The sequence below is a fragment of the Notolepis coatsorum genome (assembly GCF_963971535.1).
Source record: "Notolepis coatsorum genome assembly, chromosome: 7".
Lineage (NCBI taxonomy): Eukaryota > Metazoa > Chordata > Actinopteri > Aulopiformes > Paralepididae > Notolepis > Notolepis coatsorum.
Genome location: NC_140171.1, coordinates 140,242,631 through 140,263,102, shown reverse-complemented (window position 1 = coordinate 140,263,102; position 20,472 = coordinate 140,242,631). Strand labels below are relative to the sequence as shown.

At 43.9% G+C, this 20,472-nt stretch overlaps 1 protein-coding gene across 5 annotated transcripts in view; it reads right to left on the bottom strand.

The window, feature by feature from the left end:
• Positions 1–9,182: 9,182 nt before the first annotated feature.
• arfip1 (ADP-ribosylation factor interacting protein 1 (arfaptin 1)) overlaps positions 9,183–20,472 on the bottom strand; it is a 41,751-nt gene continuing 30,461 nt past the window's right edge. For all 5 annotated transcript variants that reach the window (XM_084318034.1, XM_084318035.1, XM_084318037.1 and 2 more), the window contains 5 exons: positions 17,911–18,011; positions 15,926–16,147; positions 15,016–15,173; positions 13,715–13,889; positions 9,183–11,363 (listed from right to left, as the gene is read on the bottom strand). In XM_084318034.1, the coding sequence (XP_084174160.1) occupies positions 11,208–11,363; positions 13,715–13,889; positions 15,016–15,173; positions 15,926–16,147; positions 17,911–18,011 (812 nt within the window). In that variant the 3' untranslated portion in view covers positions 9,183–11,207. The remainder of the gene's footprint in view (positions 11,364–13,714; positions 13,890–15,015; positions 15,174–15,925; positions 16,148–17,910; positions 18,012–20,472) is intronic.

Here is a 20,472-nt window from a genome sequence, read left to right as displayed (position 1 = left end):
TTGACACCTCGCATGAACTCTTTGCTGTTGACACACAAACTAAAACCAGAATACTGACTAATAAATAATATACACATCTGAGACTAGAGGGAGTTGGGCAATAGCGTGAACAACGTTTACATTTCAATGCCTGCGAGCGGTAGGGCGTCTTTGTCATTTAGGTCAGTTCTCGTTTTCCATTTGCCGATAGCGTTAGAGTTAACCCTTTCACTGCCACAGCAGCCACACAACAGCCGGTTAACACTTTCACTGCGACAATTCACAGAAGGTTAACCCTTTCACTGCCACACGACAGCCGGCGACCGTCGGTTGTGTGATAGTAAAGGGTTAACCTTCTGTCGTGTGGCAGTGAAAGGGTTAAAGGCATCAGTTGTGGAACCAGGAGGAGCTGCTGAGGAACCAGGAGGAACCAGGAGGAACTGTGAGGAACCAGGAGGAACCAGGAGGAACTGTGAGGAACCAGGAGGAACCAGGAGGAACTGTGAGGAACTGTGAGGAACCAGGAGGAACCAGGAGGAACTGCTGTGAGGAACCAGGAGGAACCAGGAGGAACTGTGAGGAACTGTGAGGAACCAGGAGGAACCAGGAGGAACCAGGAGGAACCAGGAGGAACTGTGAGGAACCAGGAGGAACTGTGAGGAACTGTGAGGAACCAGGAGGAACCAGGAGGAACTGTGAGGAACCAGGAGGAACCAGGAGGAACTGTGAGGAACTGTGAGGAACCAGGAGGAACCAGGAGGAACCAGGAGGAACCAGGAGGAACCAGGAGGAACTGCTGTGAGGAACCAGGAGGAACCAGGAGGGTGGGGGAGCTGTGAGGAACCAGGGGGGTGGGGGAGCTGTGAGGAACCAGGAGGGTGGGGGAGCTGTGAGGAACCAGGAGGGTGGGGGAGCTGTGAGGAACCAGGAGGGTGGGGGAGCTGTGAGGAACCAGGAGGGTGGGGGAGCTGTGAGGAACCAGGAGGGTGGGGGAGCTGTGAGGAACCAGGAGGGTGGGGGAGCTGTGAGGAACCAGGGGGGTGGGGGAGCTGTGAGGAACCAGGAGGGTGGGGGAGCTGTGAGGAACCAGGAGGGTGGGGGAGCTGTGAGGAACCAGGAGGGTGGGGGAGCTGTGAGGAACCAGGAGGAACTGTGAGGAGCTGTGAGGAGCCAGGAGGGTGGGGGAGCTGTGAGGAACCAGGGGGGTGGGGGAGCTGTGAGGAACCAGGAGGGTGGGGGAGCTGTGAGGAACCAGGAGGGTGGGGGAGCTGTGAGGAACCAGGAGGAACTGTGAGGAGCTGTGAGGAGCCAGGAGGGTGGGGGAGCTGTGAGGAACCAGGGGGGTGGGGGAGCTGTGAGGAACCAGGAGGGTGGGGGAGCTGTGAGGAACCAGGAGGGTGGGGGAGCTGTGAGGAACCAGGAGGGTGGGGGAGCTGTGCCAGTGGAAGTGTTTGGTGGCTCAATTCCTCCCATTGATCCTCTGGACCATTAAAGAAGGTAAATCTACACTTGGTTGGATCACATTGGGATGCGGACAGTCAGCCGGTCCCAGCCGTGTGGTGGGACCGGAGATTTATCCCCGAGTTCTTACGGGGCTAAGTGGTACAATCTGTAAATTACAATCACTTAATAGGCTATTTGCACCGCTTAAAGTTGCATTGTGTATATATAGGGTCGGGCCGATGGACAACGGCCGTGACAGCCAATCGACACCTGAGACGACCACATTTCTTTTAATTCACAGGTAAATTCCGCAGTTACATCACTAGTGTCTCAAATATTAGTTATGATCAGATGTCTGCTTATTAATGAGGTTGCTTTTAGGCTACAGAGAGGAAAAGTAAGGAAAGACCGAGTGAGAAGGTTGTGAACGGGCTCAAATGTGCAATAAATTTAAATAGTAATTAACATCCAACATCCAACATCCAACATACATACATACATACATACATACATACATACATACATACATACATACATACATACATACATACATACATACATACATACATATAAAAAGTATAAAAGAAAGTATAAAATAAATTATATTACCTTTTATAGGATTAGCCCATAACCCCCCCCCCCCCCCCCCAATGATGATATCATCGTGCCATCGTGATGTTTCACTGTGGTCATAGTCATCATGTTATGTCATTGTGTGGTAAATGTAGTATGTCTTCTGACTGTACCCTCGCATTGACGTGTCATTGAAAACAGCATCATCTTATCATCCGGTACCTGAACTTCATACTTAATCCTTAAATGAGACACAACTGGATCAGCTACAGCTAACACAATAATTTCTATAATCATGAACAAAATCACCTTTAAACACCAACTCCTGGAGGTGTTATCGGTGTGTTCTCATGATGTACAGCAAGCCTGTCGGGGCAGACATTACACCCCCCCCCCCCCCCCCCCCCCCCCCCCTCACATGCACCATCTTCATTAACTCCGTGCCACTGGGACACCCTGTACCCTCAGCACATACTGCTGAGGCAGAAATAACCGCAAAATTACATTAAATCAGGATTGTCATTCATTTACCTTCCTCTCCTCGTAGATAAGAGTCTCTACCGCTGCCTCGCCACTTATCGTTGACAGCATGAGGGAATTAATAATGATATGGGGGACATCTTAATATATGAGCATTAAAGGCTGTAGAACCCCCCCCCCCCCCACACACACACACGATTGCGTAATGCACAGTCACATATCATATCAATCAATAGCTTACATCATCTCTGCATCAAAGAGCTACTGTACTGCCCCAATAGAGTCCCCCCCCCCCCCCCACGAGTACAAGTGCTGCCTAGAAAACTGACCATACCTTGTGAAACAAATAGAAACACCAACAAGAAAGGCAATGATGTGGGATTATTCTACCCACTCGATCCCCAAAAGACCCTGCAACTGCACGTCCCTCTCTACAGTAACACAAACACACATGCAGTCTCAAAGCAACCAAGGTGTGTTGGTAACAGGCTGTGCAGAAAGACGCAGGAGACCTCCGCGCAACATATCCCCCGGGCTTAGGATAAATCTGCTAATAACAGTCTGCGTCTGAAACAAGAGGTTTTCAGAATGAAAAGATTAAAGGTGCAAGTGTACAGAGAGCTGCCGGTCTGCTCTGTCATTGTGCGTTCAAAGGGGCAACAGGCGTGGGTTTGGCTAAGACCGATATGAATGACCAATGGCGGTCTTACCTGTAAATGTATGGGTTAATCTAAACTGTGCCTGTCAACATGGCTTGTGACTGAACTGTAGTGTACTCACGTGATCAAATGACGACAGTGACGACCCTACAGCCGGCCGACGAATGTGATTAAAGCCGAAAAAAGGTGTCAAATTTGATCCTCTTAATAATTGACTGAATGTTCAGAAACTCCTGCTCATGGCGGCTGGGTAGCGCAGTGGACTAAGCGCCTGCCTACCACCGCAGAGACACTGGGATCGAATCTAGCTGTCAGCGGTACCTCCGGCTTGGTCGGTCGTCCATACTAACACAATTGGCAGTGTTAGCGGGTGGGAAGCCGGTGGGGTATGAGTGTCCTGGTCGTTGTAGGCACCTGTTCAGCAGGGAGGGGATCTGGGGGAGGTAGTGTGATCCTCCCACGCGTTACGTTCCCCCAATGAGAGTCCTCGCTGTCAGGTGAAAAGAAGCAGTTGGTTGACTCCACATGTATCGGAGGAAGACATGTGGTAGTCTTCACCCTCCCCAGACTGACAGTAGGGGGCAAGAGCGCAATGACCAGGAAGGGAATTGGCAATGGCATAACGACTAACATTGGGATGGGAGAAAAAGTACGGAAAAAAGGGGGGGGAAAGATAATTTTTTTTTTTAAATAAAGAAACTCCTGCTCACTCCAAAATGCTCCAAAGAAAGGCACCACCTGTCAGAAACCATTGATCTACTTTGTAGCTCATATAAATTAATATAAATTATGCTGTTGTCACCAAAGATGAAACACCTTTCACTCACTTAACCCTTTCACTGCCACACTACCAAAGGGTTAACCCTTTCACTGCGACAATACAGAAGGTTAACCCTTTCACTGCCACATGACAACGGGTTAACCCTTTCACAACCACACTACAGACGGTTAACCGTCTGTCTGTAGTGTGGTAGTGAAAGGTTAACCTTCTGTGGTGTGGTAGTGAAAGGGTTAAGACACGATAGCCCTGGGCAAATACTAATACCTCTCTCTCACTCCATATGGCATCAGGGAAATATTGTCATGAAATTAAGAGCACTGCCAGGAGCACTGTGTAAGTATGTCAAATCACACACACACACACACACACACACACACACACACACACACACACACACACACACACACACACACACACACACACACACACACACACACACACACACACACTCGCACACACACACACACACACACACACACACACACACACACACACACACACACACACACACACACACACACACACACACACACACACACACACACACACACAAATGTATCGTAAAGAAGAGTAAAGAAATCGTAGAAAATAAACGAGGTATTATAAAAGGTAAAGCAGGAGGAGTTGAACCCATTCAGACAGAGTAACGGCTACGGTGGGATGCATTGGGACACGGGGGGGGGGGGTGCACCATCATCCACTGAGCTACAGATCAAAACAACGCTTTGAATCGTCCTCCTTTGTTCCTCTGTCAACAGGTGGCCGGTGTCTGGCCTGCAGCCGGAGATGGTGCTCCTCTCCATTCCCCAGCATGGCCTGGTATCCTGTGTTGGGCTTTTTAATTTTTTAGAAAACCCTAGACATGGTGTGTCAGGAATTGCTCCAGGGCACGTTTTGTTGTAGCCCTAACTGTTATCGTGTTTCACAGTCTAGCCTGCTGTGTGTTAAGCCAATTATTTACCATAAAGGCTTACAGATTAAAAGGCAGATCTCAGACCCACACCACCACACTTGGCATTAATGACACCCGTGAGATCGCGTGCAAAAAAGTCTTAAGGCGGTATTAAAGAAAACCCACGGTTCCTGATGCGAGGCGCAGGTTGTTGTGGTGACAAACGACGGTGAGGTGAGGAAGGAAGGGGGAAATAAGACGGTGTCTGGGGGAATACAGGGAGGGGCGGTGCCCACGTTGCCATGGCAGTGGGGAGCGCGCTGAGCCCGAGGGGGCAGAGACACACAGCTACACTGCTTAGCATGCACTGGAATAAGGAAAGGAAGCGCGGCTAACGTATATAACGAAACCATGAGCAAAACCTCAATACAACCCCAAGTACAATGTTTATAATATAGAGGCGTTTGAAAGGAATTGGCTGAGGCCGCTGTTATTTTAGTGCTGATGAATGCTAATATTTACAGACACTACAGGAATATTTGTATATTTGTCTGTTCAATCCGTCTGACCTTCTGTTTTGGTTCATATTTCTATTTCTAGAAAGTTTACGACAAAGAAATGCCCAAATTAAAAGTGTTTTAAGTGGACACACACAAAACAAACAAACAAACAAACCAGGACAAAAAATAGATTTTTGGTCAACAAAAACATTGTCGTTCAGTCTATACGCAACAACGATTCAACCCTCCCTCGCTAAATCACGCCCCCCCCCCCCCCCCCCCCCCCCAAATCTTCTCCTTCCTTTGGATGGCGTCAGAGAATTGGGTCCCCCCCCCCCCCCCCCTGTGACCCTCTGCCTCCACAGTAACAGGGGTGCTGCTGCTGCTATACCCTCCCCCTTGACCCGACCCCTTGGAGAAACTTTATTTCACCCGGGGCATTGTTCCCGGCACTTGAATGGATTGCCCCCTAATTCATCCCCAGCGTGTGAAACGGCACACAAAAGGACCAAGGAAGCCCACGGGGTCTGAGGCGCTGAACAAAACCAACACAGGCCGAGTCACAAAGCCGTACATGTGTGCACATGGGTTGAAGGGTCACCCTGGCCCTGCCACTGTTCCAGAAGACTCCACACACATCTCACAGAACCACCCTGGAGCTGCTCGTCCACCGGGTATAGAACTTATAGTTGAGGAGTAGTTATTTTGTGGAGGACGGTGTGCGTCTGCAAATTATACGTTTGTTTATTACAGTTGTAATAAAACTATTAATTTGTTGCAAACACCACTGGACAAAACCAACCTGTTCAATACAATAGGCCACTTGTTAAAAAAATAAACCCCATGCAGTTAGGTATGTTTTTTTTTCTTTTTTCTTTTTTCTCTCTCAATCAATTGATAATGAAACCTGTGATGTTTTGAAATGGACAGGACAATTAAGATTCACTACAATCTTCTATGTATATATGAAGAAGATTATGATGATGATGATGATGATGATGATGATGATGATAATAATAATAACAATAGACCTGCATCTATATAACAACAGCACTCTGAATCTTTATACAACTATAGTACAGCGTGTATAACAGTGATGTTGGTGTCTGCATTGCAGGACACAGCCTGTTGTTGGGACAACACCTTTGAGAAACAATAGCCTGGCTATAGAGTATATCCTATCCATAATAACAATAGAGGAATATGGACTGCAGGGTTAAATGGACATATCAGTTGAATTGGCGTAGAGAGAGAGATTCACATCAACTCCACACACCAACACGGGATGACTTTACACTATAGTAGTAGTAGGTCATCATTGTAACATCCACCACCGACAGCTGCAGTGAACAAGTGCCTCTCTAACGTTAATTGCGGAGATACTGATGGGTGGCTGCTTACCGGAGAGAAGAGGAGGAGGTTGTTGTCGGGAGGACTCGTAATCCGCTCGGGTAACGTTATAGTTAGTGGGAATACTTTTCAGAGGAGAAAAGGGGAAATTTATGTTAGGTTATTAGGCTGTTAGTGCACCGTTAGAAGAGTCCGTTGGGTACTTCTTCTGTCCAGCCCCGCAGACACACTGAAGGGCGACGGAGCAGCGGCAGCAGCAGCAGCATCCAGCCGGACTCTCTCTCTCACGTGATTGGCCCAGCAGGTGGACAAGGAACGTCCGCCCACCCCTTGCGTGCGCGCGCCATGCATGTGACAACTGGTGCAATGGCTCTTGTTGATAATCAGTGGACGATGCTATTATAATATATTGATAAATTACTTTGTTATACACCCCATTAACTGCATATAGCAGAAACTGCTATATTAAAACACTATTTAACACACTTTATATTGATTGGTAAAGAGATTTGCACTACAACTCATACCTCATTGCACCTTACCCTAAATTGTACCTCATCCCATTTCTGCATTGTACTTTATATTGTATTGTAACTCAGTTACTTTTTCTCTACTCTGCATTATATATATGTATATTGAACACTTTTGTTTACACTCGTTTACGTACTTGACTTTCTATTTTATACTTATCTATTTTTATCTAGCACACTCTCAGGAGTCAGGAGCTAAACAGAAAGAAGCATTTCATATAAAAGTGTTCTGTATTTTTGTATGACAACTAATAAAGAAACTTGAAACTGATAATACTTGTATGGAGCTCAATCAAGCCCCGTCTTGTATACTACTTGTATACTTGGACCCCCGTTAACCCTTTCACTGCCACACTACCAAAACGCTTAACCCTTTCACTGCGTCAATTCACAGAAAGTTAACCCTTTCACTGCCACACAACAGCCGGTCGTCGGTTGTGTGATAGTAAAGGGTTAACCTTCTGTCGTGTGGCATCTCAGAAGTTTAACTTTCAACACGTCTTCTTGTTTTAAATAGATTGAGGACTGGGGACCTATTTTCAGGCAGATACTATTAGAGGTAAGTTGATGGCTACAGTCAAAACTATTTGGATTTGAGACTCTAATGCTTTTTCATAGTCAGCCTCATTTCTAAGTGAGCTATTCACCCCTATCTCATGTGACATTTTTAATGTTACTTCACTGCACTGGATATATGGATTCATCACCGGTGTGTAGCCCTAAAACAGAACAAATGGTGTGTAGCCTACTGTAAAAAAAAAAAAGTGCAGGCTATGGCAGGGATTCACACACCTTTTAATGTCAAGGACCTCTAAATGAACACCCATTTTGCCACAGAAGCACATTTGATACGCTTTGTCTCCATCTCGACTGCCTTTGAAACTGAAGTCTGCAGAAGTCCACTTACCTCTGTCGCTACTGCCACTGTGCGACTTATTCTTGTCTATCGGAGTTTAAAACTATTACGGTTCTTGGTTGATAGGGTTTTTAACGCTCTAAAAACAGACCAAACGTATCACGAAAGAACCATTCATGGTTCTCCCACGCTCTCCAGTTACTACGGTTATACCATAGAATGACTGAAACACTTGTTTCTATGCTTTCCTCAAACTATTATAAATGATTTATTGAAGGATGCCCATTAGCTGAAAGCACCGCAGCAACAGTCAGCTATAGTCTTCCCGGATTCCACACAAGACATGATGATGCATTAGGCTTACACCATTCAGAGGTTCAAGTGACTGCCCAAATGTTACCCTGGGGCTAAACAAACCACTGTTCACCCACAAATGAACCCTGAAGAACAAACTTCTTTAATTTATTTTGAATCACTTTAACCGTTGATTTACAATAACCATAACACAACCCCCACCACCCCCTCTCACTATCATAACATATATTTCTATGGTTTTTATCATCATCCTCTTTGTGGATTATCAAGATTCTGAAATGTTTACCTTTGGGGCGTGGTGGGTATAAAATACAAAATGATATCCACCCGCACCTGGATTTGAAACGTTAGTGCTTTGATTCACCCCATTCATCCGAGGGATTACAAAAATCCTCAACACTCAATTGTAAGGGAAAGGGTAACCCCACCGCTAACAAAACAGGTGCTGGAGGACTGTTTTACTCTCAGGTTAACAACTGAGCTCTTGATACAAGGACTGACCACTGACAGTATGAGTCAGCTACACTTACTGCATGTTATAGTGCTCTGTTGACATGTGACACACTGGAGTAAAACACAGACGATTAAGAAAAGTATTAAAACTCTTCAAAAACACAACTTTCAGATGATCAAAAAACTAATCTAATTGGGCCTCTAAAGGGGCAGTTCACTGAAAAACAATGCAGATTTATTTTGTCACACGGGACCACAAATTAGGGTAGGACAAATTATTATTAAAAATGTTATAATTTCCCAAAACACTAGAGCCTCTTCTCATGCACATGTTGCCATCTTATACCAGAGAGGACACGGCCACAGGAACATTTCCAATGAAAAGCAATACTTTTATTTCCCCCAAAGATGTTACACAACATTCAGAACTTTTCTTTTTTTACTCAACATCTGCTAATGTTAAATTATTACAAAGGTATCGCTCCACTAGTAAAGTCTCAAAGAAAAACAATGCCGAATGGCAGCATTCATTATATACTGCATATATTCAAGGTAAAATAAAGGAAATTACAAATATATATATATTCATCTATGCATCATTTCAGGAACACCAGATTGATGTACAATTCACACACTCTCACACCATTATAGTGGGCCATAGAGAAGATTGGTACAAATCAACAATATGACAGGGACCTTTTAGCTGGTTAGCTAAACCAGTACGAGTTCCCTTTGAAAAGTTAAAATTCAACCCAAAGAGGTTAGCAGCTGGTCTTTCCTATTTAGTAACTAAACGTTTTTTTAAATCAACCCCATTTTGGTTTAAATTTTATATTATATACATTTAAAGAGTTTCATAATTTGTCTCGAATGCATAAGTGTGCATATGTGCAATATGCATAAATATCTTTGAGAGGTAAGAAAATATGAAATGCCTTCAAATTATTTCAACTTCTGAAGGTAGAGGCGTGATTTCTATGGGTATGGTTTGTGTTGGTTGCAGAGTTACACGGTTAAAAAAGGTGTGTACTGTAACTGTACTTGGTCTGTGTAAAGTGTGTATGTGGTCCATTCTACCCCTTTCACTGCCACACCAAAGGGTTAACCCTTTCACTGCGACAATACAGAAGGTTAACCCTTTCACTACCACACAACAGACGGTTACCAGTCTGTAGTGTGGTAGTGAAAGGTTAACCTTCTGTAGTGTGGTAGTGAAAGGGTTAACAGGTAGGCATTGAAGCTGGTAATGAGAATGTCTGTTTCGGAGTACAAGACCAGACAGGAGAGGGGTGAAGAGACATAAAAAAACAAGGCACATCATCAAGTAACGTGTAAGGCTGGTACTTCAATTTCTCTGTAATCAATTTCTCTGGAATTACAAAGTGTCGAAATTCATGAATGGTCATAGCCCATGATATGACCCCTATAGACAAAAAGGGTAAAGGGTGATCTGTACTGTAAGGAACATCAGTTCAGGATAACCACATCATAAAAACATGACAGATACTTGTGATTGAACACCAACATGACTGGTAAGTGTCGGCTTATATACTGCACCTCAAAACTGGTAGTGCTGCCGAATATGAGCAACTTCATGAGCACACTGTTAACCCTTTCACCGCCACACTACCAAAGGGTTAACCGTTTCACGACAAAGGGTTAACCCTTTCACTACCACACTACAGACGGTTAACCCTTTCACTACCACACTACAGACGGTTCACTTTCTGTAGTGTGGTAGTGAAAGGGTTAAGGCATATACAGTTGGAATCCACCGCTTTTCCTTATGTTTGAGAAAACGGGTGTCAAGTCAGTTTGCGAGGCATTACACAATATAAGCGGTTTTCTGGAGCTGGCTGGCCAGACTTAAAGCAACGTAGCCCCATTTCAGATATTTTTTGAAAAGCAACAACAATGATGCCATGTCAAGAAGATGGCAGCCACCTTATCCCACTGATGCAGCAGCAGAGCCAACAAGCAGGGATACGACATTCATACGCTGGAATAAAAAAGGCCTTTTTACACTTTTCTAAATGTATTCAGCATCTCCTGATCCGCCAGATTTGTCAAATTGTACAAAAGTGCATTTCCCATGATTTGAAGAAGAAGCTGTAAAAGATAACAGTGAGTCTCTTCATGATTAAGCAAAAACATCAGACAATCTCAAGCAGAGAACAGCGGTACAGTAAGAATGAACTTGGGAGTTTATCAACTGATATCCATATATTTTCTTTTTTGCTTTTCGTTAAAGTTTTACTATCCTTAAGAGATTGAAAGGCGTGGAGGAGAGGAGTGGAGAGAGGTGCGTTCCCGTAGATTCAGTGGACTTTTGGAATCTTCAGTTTCCTGTGAAACACTTCCAGCCTGAGCCACTGAAGCCGCATGAGGACGAGTGATTAGTGCTCTTCCAGCCACGATGGAGTGCCGGCACCAGGCACTTTCAACTTGATGTGGAACTGCTTCAGCGTCTGTTCAAGCTGCTGTTGGTTCCCTGCATAGTACGCGGCGATGGCGTTGTGGAAGAGGACGAGCTGGTTGTGCAACACCTTCACCTGATGGTCGAGAGAAAAAGAGACGAGAGAATGAAACCCAGCAGGACGGCTTCGAGCTGCTGACATTTAGGGAATTTGTTGGGATAACAAGGCTAGAAGTGAGAATCAAACCTGTGATGCCAGCATCAGGTATTGAGTGCAGGGTTCCCACAGACATTGCAAAATGAAATTCAAGGACTTTCAAGTACTTTCCTAAGCACTATTTTTCATTTTAAAAGGTAATTTAAAAAAGGATAGTTAACTTTTAAATGGTTTTTTTTATAGAAAAAAAAATGTGATCCAATACTTATGGCTTAAAACCAATTTCTTTTCACCTATATCTCAGCGTGTCCCATATGTGTGTGTGTGGCTGTGAGTGTGTGTGTGCTGATCAGGAAATAAGATAATTTCTCTAGCGTGCATAAGTACACTATCGATAATCTAGCGTTTATTTGAAAACGATTCATAAATAGGCCGAAAAATTACAACGTGTTTTGTGTATACTAGTAAAGCGCGATTCCGGCAGAATATTTTTTTGTTTTGTTTTTGGACGTTTAAAAAAACGAGCGTTTTTCAAAATGGTATAAAACGGAAATGAACCGATTAAAAAACAATCCGTTTCGACAATGTTGACTGCAAACAAGTCATTGATAAGCGACGGGCGTATTAGACACAGCCATAATTTAAGATATAGTTTATGTGTTCGGAAATGTGCTCGCCCTCCCAGTGTTCGACAACAGAGTATGGTCGCAGATCTGCTGCTATAAAAACACCTATGGTCGTTTGTTATTGCTTTGGCCCGGTCTGAATTAATAGCGAGATGCTGCTTGAATGCCACAGGGAGCTGGGTTTGCTTCTTCCGTGTACCAGTGATATTCATATTCGGGTAATGCCGTTTCAAATGCGTGATAAAGTGGGTTGGTAGGTAAGTAGAACTAGCCTCTAGTCTACCTTGTTTTCCTAGGTTGGTTAACACTTTGGCTGCCATGGGTTAAATTCATTATCAACCGTAGGTTGCCGGCTCTATTTGTCTATAGAGAAAGTCCCCTTCTTTGCAGGGCTATAACTTTTTAAATTCTATTGCTACATTGCCATTATTAGGGCCCATTCAAAGTCCTATATGTATTGTTCATTGTGTAGCAACGTTAAACTTTTTCATTCACATATTCATAGTAAAGTATGGTCTAATGTATAAGTATGTTTTCATCTCTTTCTGCAGCTTTCTCCAGAACGTGATCTATAGCCCCAAATACATTATATTGATGACGCAATACAGTTTTATGGCAATCAGCGCGATATAAAAAATTCCAACTAGACGTACTTCTAGAAGTTACTACACGTCATCTGATGTTGACCGGATGGGCGAGGGGGCGTTTATAATTCCGTGGGCAGCGTTATACCAATCATCTAATGTGGGTCAAATGTTGATAATAGCAGTTAGTATCGAAGACGGTAACTTTACACGCTAAAACTCACCCCAGTCTCCGCGCGCCGTTGGGCGATCATCGTAGAGTAGAAATTTTATCATTATGGGATGTAGATTTACCCGGTCCATTTCCAGCTTGTATAATGGTATATACGTCCAAATCATGTTGTTTATCGAGTTATTGGCAATCGATCGCTATGTAGTGTGTCGAGATCGAGTCCCGGAACCTATAGCTAGTGCCCGGAAGTAATACGGTCGACCAGCACAATCTCCGTAGCACTTCCTGTTAAGCGATTGCGCCGATCGGCCACCAGATGGCGCTCCTGAACCGCCAGAGAGTTCAGTGGGTCCTCCTGGTGGATCTCAGGCCAGCGGAGGGGAAATATGAATCCGATCCCAGATTTATGAAATATTGATATTAAAGACGCTGTAAGGCGTCTTCGGCAACTTGAGCATGGCCGGGAATGACGTGTTTAGGCGTTTTCCGGCAGCCAAAGTGTTAAGTAGCACTAGGTTTTAATCTACCTTGTTTTCCTGGGTTGGTTAAGTAGCACTAGCCTCTAGTCTACCTTGTTTTCTTGGGTTGGTTAAGTAGCACTAGGTTTTAATCGACCTTGTTTTCCTGGGTTGGTTAAGTAGCACTAGCCTCTAGTCTACCTTGTTTTCTTGGGTTGGTTAAGTAGAACTAGCTTTTTATCTACCTTGTTTTCCTAGGTTGGTTAAGTAGCACTAGGTTTTAATCGACCTCGTTTTCCTGGGTTGGTTAAGTAGAACTAGCCTCTAATCTACCTTGTTTTCTTGGGTTGGTTAAGTAGCACTAGCTTTTAATCTACCTTGTTTTTTTGGTTAAGTAGCACTAGCTTTTAATCTACCTTGTTTTTTTGGTTAAGTAGCACTAGCTTTTAATCTACCTTGTTTTTTTGGTTAAGTAGCACTAGCCTCTTACCTTGTTTTCCTCCAGGAACTTCAGCTTGATGGAGACGTCATTGCGCATTCTCTCATACTTGTCGCGGTGGATCTGGAACTGCAGCTGGGACTGTTCTATCTTGGGCATGGTGGTGGCGTCACGTGGCCCCAGGTTCAGCTCCTCCAGGTCTGTACGGTATGCATCATACTCAATCCTACGGGGGTTAGGGATGTGCATGACTGACCAAAAGAATTTTCGAATAGTCTACTGTTCTTACATTTTTTGTTATTTTCTGTTTCAGTTTAAATTCAGTTCAAATGTTCAGTTTCAGTTCAATTCAGTTATTCTTTTTAATAGAATGGATCATTAAAATCAAAGGGTATTGCACATAAATAGGCACTTCAGATAATCCTTCAGAACGTTGATCGGCTCAGCTGACCGACAATAGATCATAACGACACCATTCACCATCGTAGCCTATAATAACAGCATTGCATTGGCCTATCAACCGGTTTTAATAAACAAACAGTAGCATGTGCATCTTTTAGATCAATTAGGCTATGAAAATTAGACTGCCTCTAAATATAAAAATGTATTAAATAAGAATAGCTTGCTTCCCTTAAATAAAAGAAAAGAAAATATTATTATATATATTTTTCGACTCAGACATGAAAATCTAATGTGGAGACTGGCACGAATATTGTAAAATTCAAACTCATCCCTAACGGGGGTAGGTGCACAGTTTTACAAACTTTTTTTTATTTAATGATCTTTTCCCCCCTCCTTTTTCCGTTTTTCTCCCATCCCAATGTTAGTCGTTATGCCAATTCCCAATCCCCTTCCTGGTCGTTGCACACTCTACTCCCTACCGTCGGTCCGGGAGGGCGGAGACTATCACATGCTTCCTCCGACACATGTGTACCCAGCCCACCACTTCTTTTCAACTGGCAGCGCGGACTCTCACTGGGGGAGTGTAACGTGTGGAAGGTCACACTACCTCTCCTAGATCCTTCCCTTGCTGTGCAGGCGCCCCGACCGAACTGTAGGAGTCGCTGTTTACAACGACCAGGACACATACCCCACCGGCTTCCCACCCGCTGACACTGCCAATTGTGTCAGTATGGACGGCCGACCAAGCCGGAGGTACCGCAGCTGGATTCGATCCCACTGTCTCTGCGGTGATAGACAGACGCTTAAGTCCGCTGCGCTACCCGGCCGCCCTTCAGGTTTACTAAATTAAATAGGATAAAAAATGGGCATCATGCATATGCATAGTATCTACTTTGGTGAGAAAGTGGAACTCTTGGGTCAGGGTTCTCTTTCAGGTGTGTACGTATTACCTGGCGGTCTCGTACTGTTTGATGTTAATCATGGTGTCTTCGATGGTTTTGTCCACCAGGGTGTTCACACTGCAAATGAAGAAGTTGATGGCGGCTAGCAGTGTCTCTCCATTCTTGGACAAGAGCTTTTGGGTGTCAGCATTGTAGCCAAACTCCTCCTGAAAGATAGAATTAAACTAATTTCATATAAGTCATTAAATTGTCGGACACCATTATCCATCGTCACTGAGGAGAGTGAGCGTTCCAGTATCAGAATCTTCTAGTATGTGAGGCAAACACCCTGACATCTTTTAAATCAGCCCTCAAAAGCCACAGTCATGTATTATTTTTGTTCCGTTTTTGTTTTGCCATAGTTTTGTTTCTTCTACCCATGTAAAGTGTCTTTGAGCATCTGGAAAAGCGCTATATAAAATAGATGTATTATTATTAGTATAATTGCACTTTCTCAAGCCCTGCCCCCTTTTCCTGACACTCCAATCACAACAGTTTTTTCCTCAGTCAAACAAAGATGTGTGTATGACAAGCATTGCTTTCCTCTGTCAAGCTAAGAGTGTAAAACTCAGGAGTTATCATTCTCGTAGAAAGGTCCCTAGCTGAGGTAAAATAAAGATTGTTTAAAAAAGTTGTTGTGGGAAAGTTTGAAAATGACGTGCATTAAATGCATTCTGCTCTCAATCAGGAGTACAGGTAAGGTAATTCCAGGTTCCCACTTCAGAACACCATACCATATTATTCAGTTTGGTCTTTAAGTCCACATACAGGAGATACACACTCCTACTAATTCGGTAAAGAATACAGTAAGTACAAGGACATGGCGAAACAACTTTTTGCTGGGGCCAAACAGGAAAAGATCCTAATCTTATCTCACCGTATCTCAAGAGCTTACTGGTTTAAAAACATGCCGACTCACGTGGAGTTCTGGTGACTTGAGGCTGAGGTCTGCGAAGGCGTCTCCCAGCTGCCTCTGCGTCTGCATCATCTGGGACAGCTGATTGGCCAGTGTCTGGGCCAGCTTGACCACGTGCTCGTACTTCCTCTTGTTGTCGCGCAACACGTCGATCTGAGCCTCCAGCTCCAGGTCCACCGTCCTCGAGCCCCGGCCCAGCTTCTCAGACAGGATCTGCCTGGTGCACTGTGGGGGAGAGTTAGTTAACCCTTTCACTACCACACTACAGACTGTTAACTACAGATAACTACTACTACAGATGGTAGTGAAAGGGTTAACCCTTTGTGGTGTGGCAGTGAAAGGGTTAACCTTCTGTATTGTCGCAGTGAAAGGGTTAAACAGGGTTCCTGCTGGTTTCAACAAGTTAAATTTAAGACTTTTTAAGACCCTTTCAAGACCACATTGAACATCATCCAATACCTATGTCATTGGCCATACTGGCAAAAAGGTATGAAGGAAAATTACTATGAAAGAATAAATTACTATGAATTATTGAGGGGGGGGGGGTCTGGTTTTGATATGGCTATTGATATTAGACCACAAAACCATATTCAGGCCTAAAATTCATATTATTAAATGAAATACTTTTTCTCCCATTTTTCCATATTTTCTCCCATCCCAATTTCGTATCATCCAATTCAACCCTCCCCTGTCACGAACGCTGTTTCTTGCCTCCCACAAGCCGGCTGCAATGTGGACTAAGTCATACATAGCACAAGTCCCCTCCGGTACTTGAGGTAACAGCAGTCGCATCTTTTCACCTGCGCAGCTCGATCTCTCAGTGTCGAGGAGTAACGCGTGGGAGGCTCACGCTGCCCCCGACACTTCCTGATTCTACTGCGCAGGCGCACCAACCGACTTGTAGGAGTCGCTTGTTCACAACGTTCGATCCCCACCCTTCAGTTTTCCCTCCCCGCAATACGGCCAATGTGTATTACTGCGGACGACCAGCCAAACTGAAAAACAATGTGGAGAGCTGGATTCGAACACGCGAATCCTAGCGTCTCCACACTGGTGGCGAGTGCCTTGCCCACTACACCACCTAGCCGCCCCTAAATGAAATACTTTTAAAGGAATTCCAGGCCTTGGCTTTTTTGTCAAAAATCAAGCACTTTAAAGGAAAACTCCAACATTTTGGGAAATTTGCTTATTTAACATTAGACAAGAAGATACATACCTTTTTAGTCTCTCTGCATGCATTGGGCTTAGGGAACGCCTGGACCGTTAGCCTAGCTTAGCTTCATGACTCGAAGTGGGGAAGACATCTAGCCTAGTTCACTACAGTCATATACAATCAAAATACAACTCCCAAACGTTCCTGTAAACATGTTGTGATGACCTGTGTATTTACCACGTCTCTCAGTGACACAAGTCACACGAGTCTCCCAGTCACACAAGTCTCCCAGACACACAAGTCTCCAAGTCACATGAGTCTCCCAGACACACAAGTCTCCCAGTCACACGAGTCTCCCAGTCACACAAGTCTCCAAATCACACAAAAAGACTGGGAGACTTGTGTGACTTGGAGACTTGTGACTGGGAGACTCGTGTGACTTGGAGACATGTGTGACTGGGAGACTTGTGTGACTGGGAGACGTGGTAAATACACAGGTCACAACACGTTTACAGGAACGTTTGGGAGTTGTATTTTGGAGTATATTTCCTGACTGTAGTGAACTAGGCTAGATGTCTGCCCCACTTCCAGTGATGAAGCTAAGCTAGGCTAACGGTCCAGGCGTTCCCTAAGCCCAATGCATGCAGAGAGACGAAAAAGGTATGCAGCTTCTTGTCTAACTCCAGGGAAGATGTTAAATAAGCTCATTTCCCAAAATGTTGGAGTTTTCCTAAGCACTTGCGAATCCTGTATTATACCTGCTTAATTGATTTATCTCAAGATCTGACTGCATTTATACTTGAAGAATGGAGACAGAATGGAGACAGAGATTTACTTTATATGTGTTGATGCTCCACTTCCTCACAAGCTCCAGCTTCTCCATGGCCGGGTTCTTCAGGTCGTCTGCCAGGACCATCGCCCCGCTCTGTTCTGGGCCTGGATGGACAATAACAACCACTTTACTAAAGGAATCACTTCAGTTATGATCTCTTGGTTGACTAGAGCAGTGGTTACCAAAGTGGGGGTCGCGAGCAGCCGCGGGGGGGGGGGGGGGGGGGGTCGCGAGATGATTTCCAGAATGTATTGATTTCATAAAAAGAACAAGAAAAGTAATCCATCAAAACCAGTGTTGTTGCTAATCATTTACAACATTTGTGATGCCATCACACACATTTAAAGGGTACAAATAAAAAAAATTCCTGCACTAGAATGCAGGAAATTAAGGCTTTGTAACAAAAATCCTGGTGGGGGACCCCCCCTGCTTAAAAAGTGGCCTGACTGGGGCTATATTTAGCACTATATTTCCTGGCCTGAAAGATTTCCCCAGTCCGGCCCTGGTTAAAAGTCTCCAATGCTTATTAGTGCGTGTGCGTTTGAACATTTGCATGTTTCAACCATAGTTTCTTTTTTAAACTTTTTTTATACCACCCCTATAATAGTGGGGGTCGCGGCTCTCTGACAGTTATTTCAGGGGTCGCGGCCTGAAAACTTTGGGAACCCCTGGACTAGAGGTATGGATCAGGGAACTAACGTCACAATATTAATGTAATGTGTAGGGCTGTACCGAATAGTTCGAAGCTTCATTCATAACGTTGACATTCGAATTCTAAATTCAATTAAAAAAATTAAACGTTGTGATTATTCATTCTGTTTAAACAAATAGGGTTTTTCTTCACAGTTGCAGATAAAGATTAGGCTACACTAATATTATACGTAGGGGTGGACGGTATAAACGGTATGAATTTGCGCTACGGTATGGATTTTGACTATACCTTGTGACCGGTAGACTAGAGCAGCTAGTCACAGCAGTAGCAATGACGTTAACGTTACTTGGCAATTCACTCTACGTTTGCAGTGGTCGTTGCATAGTGTTTAATTGTACTGAGTTTTTCCCCACTTGCTCACGGACCTTGCCATATAGTTTTGGCATTTCAATTTAGCTAAGGAAGCTGAGAGGAGACTTGCTTTAGCGCAGCAACGGGCTAATGTTAGCCGATAAGCTAACGTTCTAACGTGACTTTGTGGCACCAGTTCCATTAGTGAGGAAGGGGGGGGGGGGGGGGTTGACGAGGCTTGACAACAGAGGTTCAAGGATAACTTCACATTTATTCGCTATTCGTTTCTTTATATCGCTTTATCCATCGGGCTGCCCCCGTTTCCAACTCTGTGTTGACAATGACATCCTGGTGTGACATCATCAACTACGGCATCTTAGGATGCTCAAACTCAAACCTATTACATCACGCTCTCTACGTTGTCAAACATGTACACTAAAGTTAAGTTATGTTAAGAGTTTTATTGTGATTGAGTTGTTTGAGGGAAAGAAACCTCCTGTCCTGCTGTAGTTTTTATTTTCACTTTGTGCCGCTTGATTTTATTGTATTTAATGAAAAAAGTGTTTTTCAGAGATGGAAGTAACTTGAGAAAAGATTTTGCATTTTTCTATTGCAGTTTTGCACAATAAATGTTAAATGTTCTTAAAATACCTATGTGAAATATGTCCTAGTAATACAAGAGTACAGTAATAGCTGCCATACCAGTGTTTTACCCCTTCAGAAGCATTTGTATAGAAATTTTATACTGTGATATATACAGTTACAGTCTATGCTTCAAATTATACCGTGATATAAATTTTAGACCATACCGTCCAGCCCTATATTATAGTATATGACTCATTATAAAAATGTAAATAAAACATTTATAATAAATGATGTAGCCTATCTGCATCCACTTGGCGCTCCATCAAGACGACACTAGGGCTGTCTTAAATACTTCGAAGCTTCGTTCGATGGGCATGGGATTCGAATATGAAAATAAAATTCGATTATGTAAAAAAATAAAATGTTTTTATTTTTTTGCAAAATCAACTCTGCCTCTCTTTGTTAAAGGCCAACTTGCAGGTTGTATTTTTGTTCAATAAACAATGTGACTAGGGCAACGGTGACTTTCATGAAGAGGGGGAAAAGAATTATCGAAATTGACCCAGTTTTAGCATTTTTATCAAACATTTTGTCTACCAAACCACAACCTCCACGCACATGCATATTGTAATCCATGGTTCATAACGTGCGTGTGTCATCTTAATGATGATGTCACACCAGGTATCAGGGCAGCGAGGGGCTCTGAGAGTCACAGCAGGTAGTGGCAGGAAGCAGAGAGCATTGCTACTACTAGCCGAGGAGCTAGTCTCTGTTTCACCTAACACTATTGCTCCGTGATCATAGCCATTCATCTCTAAAGCTAACCACTATTTGTAAAAGCCACAACCACGTACATATTTGTAATAATGTAAATCATTGTGTCGTTGTACATAGTGTATATAACGTTAGTAGCTAAGTTAGCTAGCTTGGTAGCCAGCATTCTCGAAACTCCTAACATCACCCGATTTAAAATAGTT